Source organism: Mobula birostris, chromosome 10, assembly GCF_030028105.1.
Source record: "Mobula birostris isolate sMobBir1 chromosome 10, sMobBir1.hap1, whole genome shotgun sequence".
NCBI classification, from domain to species: Eukaryota; Metazoa; Chordata; class Chondrichthyes; order Myliobatiformes; family Myliobatidae; genus Mobula; species Mobula birostris.
The window spans coordinates 127578885-127590031 of NC_092379.1; the positions used below are offsets into that span (position 1 = coordinate 127578885).

Sequence of the window (11147 nt, forward strand, 5' to 3'; positions counted from 1 at the left end):
CTTCTGAGGCATTGAGCCAGACACAGTGCCAAAAACCTACACGCTTCATTCCCAGAAGTATCCAAAGTGGTATGCTTATTATTTAGGGGATGAGCCACAGGGTACTCGGCACTGGCTGCCTATTTCCTTTCCCTCTCCAGACAGTCACACAGGTACCCGCCTCCTGTAACTTACCGGTGACTACTTCCCTATAGCTCCTCCTCATCCCTCCTGTATGAGACGAAGTTCATCAAGCAGCAGCTCCATTTCCTTAACGTGGTCCCTGAAGAGCTGCAGCCAGATGCACTTCATGCATACATAGTTATCAGGGAGACTGGAGGTCTCCCAAAGTTCCCACATCTCACACAAGGAACATACCACTAACTGTGGACCCATTCCATTCATAGCACACTAGCTATGTACTAACATAGCTATGTATAAACTTTCTGGAAGCTTAGAGCCTGCATCTGTAAGCCTGTTGAACCAAAACCGAACTATTCTAACACGGCCACACTCCAAAAATGGCCACTCCGCTTACACCTCCTTTCTTTTTTACTGGCTCAGACAATGGCTCACTCACAATGAGACTGGAATCATTCCAGAATCTAGAGGTTCTTGGAAGATCATTACAATCTATTCTGTTACTTCTTCCAACGCCTTGGGTTGTAGTCTGACTTAAATACCTTTAGAACGTTCAGTATCTGAAGCACCTTCTCCTTAGTAATAGCAACTACATTCGCTTCTTCTCCCTGACACTCTTGAATTTCTGACATTCTACTAGAGTCTTCCACAATGAAGAAAGATGCTTGTGCCCCTTCCATTTAACTTTGGCCAGCTTCTTTTTCATGCCTCTGCAATTCCCTTTACTCCAGTGAAATAAAGTCACATCTGACTTTATCTTCTCTCTCTCAAAATGACTTCAAAGGTTCAAAGGTTTAAAGGTCCAACTTAATGTCAGAGAAATGTATAGAATATACATCCTGAAATGCTTTTTCTTCACAAACATCCATGAAAACAGAGAAGTGCCCCAAAGAATGAATGACAGTTAAACGTAAGAATCCTAAAGTCCCCCCAGCTCCCCTCCCTCCCACGTATAAGCAGCAGCAAGCAACAATCCCTCCTCCCCCCACCAGCAAAAAAAGAAGCATCGGCAACGTTACCAGCGCTCGAGCCTGAGCAAAGCAATAGCAAAGACACAGACTTGCAGTTACCCCAAAGACTTTGCCTTTCACCCGGCATTCGACTTCCCACAGGTTCTCTCTCCCCATAATAAGGGAGAAGGAGATGTCTCTGTTTCACAGCGAGCGGGAAGACATAACAAACAACTCATTGGTTTACGATGTTAAAAGTCTGCTGCATCGTTTCTTTCGAGCTCTGTGCCTGAAGATCGCAAAGATCCCCCGGTCTTTGGGCTCACAGCAGTAGATTTTCCAACTCCCCTGACGACACACGGGTCTCCTGCCATGACACTGACACTTGATACACCCATCTCCAGGGCCCTCGGATTAGGCTTCCAAAACCGAGCCGGACTCTCAGGCTGATCCCTTGGCATACCGAACAACAGCCAGTCCCGAAACCCTGAGAACAGGTCCCATTCCCACAAAGAACTGAAGTCAGCGTGTAACTCCAAGTCAGGGTCTTCAAAAGAACCCTGAAAGGGAAAAATAATGATATTAAAGTTGGAAATAGAGCTGTTTCCAAAGATGCAAACAAAGGAGTCGCTGCTTAGCACTACCTTCACTTCACTCCACCTCCCCGAATGATTTTGTGAATTATATCATATTATGATCACTGTCTCCCAAGGGTTCCTTTACCTTAATCTCCCCAATCAAATCTGGTCCATTACATAAGACCCGATCTAGAATTGCCTTTCTCTTATTGGGCTCAGCAACAACCTGCTCCAAAAAGCCATGTTGTAGGCATTCTACAAATTGCCTTTCTCGGGATCCAGCACCATCTGATTTTTCCAATCTGCCTGCATATTAAAATCCCCCATGACTAATGTTATATAGGCATCCGTTAGTCTCATGAGACCATGGATTTGCACCTTGGAAGGTTTCCAGGGCGCAGGCCTGGGCAAAGTTGTATGGAAGTCCAGCAGTTGCCCATGTTGTAAGTCTCCTCTCTCCACGCCATCGATGTTGTCCAAGGGAAGGGCATTAGGACCGATACAGCTTGGCACCGGTGTCGTTGCAGAGCAATGTGTGGTTAAGTGCCTTGCTCAAGGACACAACACGCTGCCTCAGCCAAGGCTCAAACTAGCGACCTTCAGATCACTAGACAAACGCCTTAACCACTTGGCCACGCACTGGCACACGACTAGTGTAACACTGCTCTTTCATCATGCCCTTTCTATTTCCCATTGAAACTTATGTCCCACATCCTGGCTTCTGTTTGGAGGCCTGTTTATAACTCCCATTAGAGTCTTTTTACCCTTGCAGTTTCTTAATTATACCCACTAAGTTTCTACATACCTTGATCCCATGCCACCTCTTTTTAAACATTTGATTTAATTTTTTTACCAACAGAGCTGCCCTATCCCTTCTGCTTACTTGCCGGTGCTTTCAATACAAGGAGCAAGCTTGGATATTAATCACCCAACTATGATCTTCTTTTAGCCATGTTTCAGTGGTGCCACAACATCATACCTGCCAATCTATACCTAATTCTGTATGCCAGGTACATTCAATTATAACACCTTCAGTCCTGTATTCATCACCCTTTTTGATTTTGGTCTCCTGTTACACTTCACCTCATCCCATTGACTGCAATTTTGCCCTATCATCTGCCTGTCCATTCTTGCAGTCTCACTACACACTGCATCTTGTTGTATACCGTCCTCAGCCCTATCACTTCAGTTTCCATCCCCTGCCAATTTAATTTAAACCATCCCTAGCAGCTTGGGCAAACCTGCCTACAGGGATGTTGATTCCCATCAGGTTCGTGTGTAACCCATCCTTTTTGCACGGGTCATACCATCCCTAGAAGAGAAGGATCATTGGGATCTTTTCATGGAACATAAAAGATTGAAGGGAGATTTGATAGAAGGATACAATATTATATACAAAAGTATACAAAGTTAGGGTAAATGCAAGCAGGCTTTTTCCCACTGAGATTGGATGGGACTACAAGCAGCGGTCATGGGTTAAAGTTGAAAGGTGAAATGTTTAAGGGGCACATGAGGGGAAACTTCTTACAGAGGTCATGAGAGCTGGGAACAAGCTGCAAGTGCAAATGGTGCATGCAAGTCAATTTCAACATTTAAGAAAAGTTTGGACAGGTACACAGACAGTACGGGTATGGTGGGCTATGGCTCGAGTGCAGGTCGATAGGAGTGGGCAGTTTAAATGTTCGGTATGGACTAGATGGACTGAAGGGATTGTTTATGTGCTGTATTTTTCTATCACTCTGTGACTCTAAATCTGAAACCTTGCCCCCTGCACCACTTCCTCACCCACTCATTCACCTGTATCATCATCTTTTCCTGCCCTGTCTAGCACATAGCACTGGGACTAATCCAGAGTTTGCTACCTTGGAGGTCATGTTATTCAGCTTTTTTTTCCTAACTCACTATATTCACTGTGCAGGATCTTTTACCCCTTTCTACCTATCTCATTGGTATCATTGTACACTACAACCTCTGGCTTCTCACCCACCTTTCTGCATCTGCTCTGAAACATCCCAAACTCTAGCACCTGGGAGGCAACACACCTTCATTTTCAGTCCTCCGAACTGTCGTACATCTGATTGCTCTGATTGACTTTACTCTTCCCTGCTGAGCCTCAGAGTTGGCCACAGTTCCACTGGCCTGGCTGCTGTTGCTGTGTCCTGGTAAGGTTATCACCCACCCCCAGCAATATCCACAGGGGCACACCTATTGCTGAGGGGGATGGCTACAGGGCAGCCCTGCATTGACTTTTTACTCCCCTTACCTCTCCTGCTGGTCACCCAGCTACTATCTGGATGTGACAGCCTGAGCAAAAGACTCATCAGTGAAGTTTTCAGCTACCTAGATGGTTCTGAGTGGATCCAGCTCCAGTTCCTTTTCCTTTTCAGTTGGGAGCTGGCATTGGGTGTGCTTCCTGCAAATGTAGTCATCTGGGAAACCGCTAGGTACCCTGTGATCACACATCCCACAGGAGGAGCATTCCACCGCCTAACCTACAATCCCGCCTACACTTGTTGTGCCTTGTAACTTCTCAAACGAGTTCTAGCCTGTGTCTGTTCTTGCCCAAGCCTGTTGAGCCAAAGCCTGACCACTCTAACACTGTCCACTTGCTCAATAACCCCTGCAACAATGGCTGCTCTGCTCAAACCCTTCTTTTTATTGGCCCTTGCAAATTAACATTAGTTACTATTAACCCAAGCAATATCCCACTGCGCAGACAAGTCCCAAAAGGCTCTGCTCGCATTTTAAAATTGGCGCCCCAGAACTTTTCCCTTCCTTTGCAACTATTCACAAAGTAAGGTAATTTGACTCTGAGCATCATAAAATTCTGCGTACCGACAGTGCATTTGGTCCATTATACCTGTGCTGTCTCTTTGAAACTGCACCACTGCACTTCAGTGTACTCCTACATCATCTCAACGCTCAAGACTGTCTCAACACTCCCCTTTCCCTCTTCCCTTCTTCAAACTAGCAGCTTGCCTCTCCACTTTCAGTCCTGATGCAGTTCTTAAACAAAGGTGTTGACAATTCTATTCTCTCTGAAGATATTGTTCGATATGCTGAGTTCTTCCAGCAGACTCTTTGTTATTCATACATTCCCATTTTTGCCTACAGCCCTGCAGATCCTTTATTCTTCATCTTACATTCAATTCCCTATAGCATTAATTTTGGAACCAGCTTCCAGCAGTTTTTTCAAGTGAAACATTCCAGATCCAGGCAACTATCTGGCTGGGAAAGATTCACATCTCTTCATTAGTTCTTATGTAAATGATTTCGTAAGCATGACCCCACATTGCTGGGCAATACCACGGGGAATAGTTGTTTTACCCAGTTGTAATTTATTTTAAATATCCTCTCCATTCCAAGGGAAACAATTCTAGCTTTCTAAATAGCCCTATGAGCTAAAGTTCTCATCTCTGGTAACATAGAAACATAGAACATAGGTGCAGGAGTAGGCCATTCAGCCCCTTGAGCCTGCACTGCCGTTCAGTATGATCATGGCTGATCATCCAACTCAGAACCCTGTACCTGCTTTCTCTCCCTACCCCCTGATCCCTTTAGCCACAAGGGCCATATCTAACTCCCTCTTAAGTACAGCCAATGAACTGGCCTCAACTGTTTCCTGTGGCAGAGAATTCCACAGATTCACCACTCTCTGTGTGAAGAAGTTTTTCCTCATCTCGGTCCTAAAAGGCTTCCCCTTTATCCTCAAACTGTGACCCCTCATTCTGGACTTCCCCAACATCAAGAATAATCTTCCTGCATCTAGCCTGTCCAATCCCTTTAGAAGTTTATACGTTTCCCCCTCAATCTTCTAAATTTTGTATTGATTTTGTAAACCCTTTACTGCCTTCCAGAGTTTTTATAGCTTTCCTAAAATGTCAAGAATTGATCACAATGCCTCAGGTGAGGACCTACAATCAATTTATAAAAATCTCTTTTATAAATTTTACTTATTTATAAGCACAGGTAATTCAATATTAGACCACATTTGGAATATTGTGTTCCGTTCTGGTTGCCTCATTATAGGAAGGATGTGGCAGCTTTAGAGAGGGTGCAAATGAGATTTCCTAGGATGCTGTCTAGACTAAGGAGCACGTCTTATGAGGACAGGTTGAGCCAGCTAGGGCTTTTCTCTGTGGAGGATAAAAGATGACTTGATAGAGGTGATAAGTTGATAAGAGGCATAAATTGAGTGGATAGTCACAGACTTTATCCCAGGCAGAAATAGCTAATGTGTAGGCACATAATTTTATGGTGATGAGAGGAAAGCATAGAGGTAGGGGTGTCAGAAGTTAGATTTTTACATAGGGAGTGGAGGGTGTGTGGAACACCCTGACAGAGGCGGTGGCAGAGGCAGGTACATTAGGACATTTTAGGTAGAAGCATGGATGAAAGAAAAATGGAGGGCTATGTAAGAGGGAAGAGTTGGATTGATCTTAGAGTAGGTTAAAAGGTCAGCACAACATTATGACCTGAAGGGTCTGCATGGTGCTGTAGTGTTCTATGTTCTATGATTGTTTTTTTTTACTCTATTATCAACTAGACATGACACCTTTGAAGTTTTGTAGAAGTGGACAATTTGCAGCATCTGCAAGTTTGTTGATGATCGGTTTTAGAGTTATGTCAGCTGGAGGCTTGCTGTTCTGGCAGATGTTTTGACATATGAAATGTGGAAACAGACTCACAGATCCTGAATTAGAAAGAAAACTTCCGAACTCCAGAGTTCTGAAGAAAACATATAACATACTGGAAAAGAAAATCAAGGCTGTTTGCTTTGAAAATGGAGTGATTAATATTTCAGTGAGTTGGGTATTGAAAGATGAAGGAGAATTTTGTCCTCAGACATGTGTTAAATTTGTGACAGAGACAAGGCTGTGTACTTATTCTGTTTCCAAAATTTAATTCTACTCACTTCTGTAGCATTGCTTGTCAGGAGTGAAATACATTATTGCTGTATTATTTAGAACAAGCTAATAACGACAAATTTCAACAAATGATTCAGAAGCAAAATCTGAAATACAAGTAGAAGATGCTGGAATCTTCATTACATCAGGCAGCATTTGTAGCAGGGGTTTCTAACCCGAGGTCTATGGACACCCTGCTTAATGGTATTGGTCCATGGCATTAAAAATTTGGGAACCTCTGGTCTATAGAGAAAGGAAAAGAGTTAATGACTTGTTAGACCATTGTTATAGGGTCCATCTGGTCAACCTCACTGACATGATACATCCAAAAAAAAAAGCAATAAATAAATACAGTTGACTTTTCAGTCCAAGACCCTTCATCAGGACTCACGATCCCATTCCTGATGAAGGGTCTCGGCCCGAAATGTTGACTCTTTCCTCTTTTCCATAGATGCTACCCGGCCTACTGATTTTCTCCAGCATTCTGTGTATACCGTTTGTAGGAGCTTATTGGGCAATTTATAAACAACATTAACTTTTGTCTATAAACACAAAAGATTCTACAGATGCTGAGAATCCAAAATAACACATGCAAAATGTTAGATGAACTCAGCAGGTCCGGCAACATCTATGAAGAGGAATAAAGAGCTAAGGTTTTGGGCTGAGACATATACTGACGAAGGGTCTTAGCCCAAAACATCAACTCTTTATTCTTCTCCATAGATGCTGTCTGACCTGGTGAAATCCTCCAGCAGTTTGTGTGTGTTTCATTTATGTAAAAAAATATCTCTAGTATGGAAGAATGTAATATATAAAAAGGAAATTGCCATATAAGGTGATATTAGAGTAGATAACCAGAGATTAGTCAGAAAGATAAATTTTAAGAAAGATGTTGAAGAACAGGTGTATAAAATGATGAGAGGCATTGATCGTGTGGATAGTCAGAGGCTTTTTCCCAAGTCTGGAATGGCTAGCACGAGAGGGCACAGTTTTAAGATGCTTAGAAGTAGGTACAGAGGAGATGTCAGGGGTAAGTTTTTACGCAGAGAGTGGTGAGTGCATAGAATGGGCTGCTGACGACAGTGGTGGAGGCGGATGCAATAGGGTCTTTTAAGAGACTCCTGGACAGGTACATGCTCAGAAAAATAGAGGGCTATGGGTAACCTGAAGGTAATTTCTAAGATAAGGTAAGGACACGTTGGACACAGATTTATGGGCCGAAAGGCTAACAGGAAACTGGAAGCAAGAAGCAGTGCAGTGAGACTTTCAGAGCCTATACCCTTGGCAACTGAGGGTTTGGCTCATAGTGCTGCAACAACTAAGGGCAACGGTGCTCATGGGCACAGATATCTTAGCTGGATAGAGGCCTGAACGAGATTAAAGACAAGGGAGGTAGGGACTATGCAGAGGTTTGAAAGCAACCATAAGCACCTCAAAACTGGGCCATAGTTTAACCAGGTACCAATGGCAGACGCAGTGGTAGTGGATTAATAGAACAGAGCTGAGGATGAGTAGAATCAGATTCAGTATTATGAGCCTCTCTGTTGCGCATTGTACACTTCTGTAGGCTCAGCTGTTTAAAGGAAGTACTGGAGGGAGGAAGGCAAAAAGGAAAGAAGTACAGTTCATTCTTTCAAACCAGGATCATTAGAAAAATCTTGCAGAGGTCTGGTGCAAAGTCAATATGATCTGAAAAGTAACCATCCCTATAATGGAAAAAATATCATATAATTCTCTATTCACATATTCAGAAGCTGGTGATTTGTTCTAGGCATGGTTTCCCAGTTGGTATCAACACTCTTGTGTCTTCTGCACATAAAATGACACAACATCTTTTCTTCAAATGATATCCAGATGCTGAGAATTTGCAAGCTCCTAGGCAACAAGGCCAACAGCGACAAAGACAGATTCTGATCTTGCCCAATGTTCTCAAGTGCACGTTTTATTCTAGGATTAGGAACATGGGTCATAACTGCTTATTCTTCCTTTCCTATGTGTCAGTTACTGCTGTACGTCTGTGATGTAATATCAAGTGCATTGGCACTTCTAAAGATATTATCACACCGATCCAACCAAGAATCTAATGCTGGAGCCCAAAGAACTACCAACTCACAAAGACTATAGATTCTTCTCATGGAATTAAATACCTTGAATTCCAATAATTCAATTCAGAAGTAATATTTCTTTTGAGTGTAAAATATGCTTAAGACAAAATGAATCCTGAGTGAGAAGTGGTCTTGATTTTTGTAACAAGTGGTCCAGTTTTGAGTGAGAAGTTTCATGGCTTTTGTTCATTGATTTGGAATTTCACAGAAGCAGTGGTAAAAAATCTGGCCAGAACTCAGCTTTCTCTGAAGACGTCAGTGCGATGTTTTCCAATTCTCCTGATGATTATGGGACGGCTGCCCCGGGAAGCAAAGGGAAGGGAAGTGAAGAGACCCTTCAGCCAAGGTACAGTGACCACCACATCAGAGGCTGCACTAAAATGAAACCTGTTGTCTTCTCATCTCTTTTATATCATCTCTCAGAATATTGAATGTTTGTGCAATTTATGCAATAGTAAGTCCCATGGTAAGACATGAGTTCACAGCACAAAGTTACTGAATATTTGGTAGCAAATGAGAGTACAGAAAAAGATAAAGGTTTGATTTATTCATCACATTGACATCAAAACATCGAAACATACAGTGAAATGTGTTGCTTATGTTGGGGGCATTTTTGGGCACAGCCTGCAAGTGTGGCCCCGTTTCTGGCACCAACACAGATTGCCCACATCTTATTAACCCTAACCTACACATCTTTGGAATGTGGGAGGAAACCTGAGAACCAGGAGGAAATGCACACAGTTAAGGAGAGAATGTAGAAACTCCTTACAGACAGTGGTGGGAATTGAACCCCAATCTTACAGCTGGCAATGTTATAAAGCATTGTGCTAACCATTACACTACAGTGCCATAGACAATGTTAACAGGTTTGCTGTACTGTAAACTTACTAACCTTGCCTTTTATTCAAACAGGAATGTACAGAGTTTGTATGTTCCTGTTAGAATAAAAGGCAAGGCTAACTAGTTTTGGGAACATTGATTTTTAAGAGATATTGAGGGCCAAGTTAAGAAAAAGTAGGAAATGCATAGAAGTTATAGGCAGCAAGGAACAATTGAGGTACTTGAGTATAAGAAATGCAAATAAATACATAAGGAAAAAGTCAGGAGGGCTAAAAGCTGGAACGAGGTTGCTCTGGCAAACAAAGAAAAGGAGAGTTCTGAGAGTTTCTACAGGTACATTAAGAGCAAAAGAATAGCAAGGGACAAAATTGGTCCACTTGAAGTTCAGCATGGTCATCTATGCACGGAGCTGAATGAGATGGAGGAAGTCTTAATTGGATTTTATGCATCTGTACCTGCTCGTGAGATGAGCACTGAGTTTCTAGTACTGAGGCAAAACTGTAGTAAGGTTGTGGACTATAACCAGATTACAGAAGAGTTGGTAATTGCTCTCCTGAGGCAAATTAGGGTGGATAAGTCCCCAGGGCCGGGCAACGTGACCCCTTGGACCTTGTGGGAAGTTAGTGCTGAAATTGTAGAGGCCCTGGCTGAGGTATTTAAAACAATCTTAGTCACAGTGGGTGGAGGATAACTAACACTACTCTGTTGTTCAAGGAAGCCACAGAAAATAAGGCAGGAAATAATAGTTGGTGAGCCTGATAAATTATCGGAAGGTATTCAAAATGACAGGGTATGTAGGTAGTTAGATCAGGCCTGATAAGGGATAGACAGTATGCTTTGTGTGTGGTCGATGGTGACTAACAATCTTATAGCTCTTTTGAGGCGGTTTCCAGGAACGTTGATGAAGGAAAGGCAATGGATGTTGTCTTCGTGGATTTAGCAAGACCTTTGACAAAGTCCCATAGGAAAGCTGCTCCAGCAGGTTCAATCACTTGGAATTCAGGATGAAGTAGTAAATTAGATTCAACATTGGCTTAGCAGAAGCCGGAGAGTGGTAGTCAATGGTTGCCCTCTGGTTGGAAACCTGTTACATAAGGTGTGCTGCAGGAATCAGTGCTGGACCATTATTATTTGTTAATTATATTATTGATTTGGGTGATAATGTGGTAAACTGGATCAGCAAATTTGAAGATGACACCAAGACTGGGAACATAGTGAGAGCAAGGAAGGCTATCAATGCTTGCGATGAGCTCAGGATCAGCTGGAAAAAAGGGCTAAAAAATGGCAGATGGAATTTAATGCAGAAAAGTATGATGTGTTGCACTTTGGGAAGACAAACTAGGGAAGTACTTCTGCGGTGAACAGTAAGGCTCTGAGGAGTGCAATAAAAAATGGGACCTGGGAATGCAAATCCATAATTCCTCGAAAGTGACGTCACAGGTGGATAGGGTCCTAAAGAGAACTGTTGGCACATTGGCCTTCATAAATCAGAGTACTGAATACAGGAGTTGTGGTGCTTTGTTGAAGTTGTATAAGATGGCGAGGCCAAATTTAGAGTATTATGTGTAGTTCTGGTCACCTGCTGACAGGAAAAATATTAATAAGATTGAATGCGTGTAGATACCATTTACAAGGATGCTGCCAGGA

General features: G+C 42.7%; 1 protein-coding gene across 1 annotated transcript in view; it reads left to right on the forward strand.

Annotated features, from left to right (window-relative positions):
- LOC140204321 (phosphatidylinositol 3,4,5-trisphosphate 5-phosphatase 2A-like) overlaps positions 1-11147 on the forward strand; it is a 163369-nt gene that overhangs the window by 144425 nt on the left and 7797 nt on the right. Inside the window, exon 26 of the mRNA XM_072270942.1 lies at positions 8869-9006. Within this exon, the coding sequence (XP_072127043.1) occupies positions 8869-9006 (138 nt within the window). The remainder of the gene's footprint in view (positions 1-8868; positions 9007-11147) is intronic.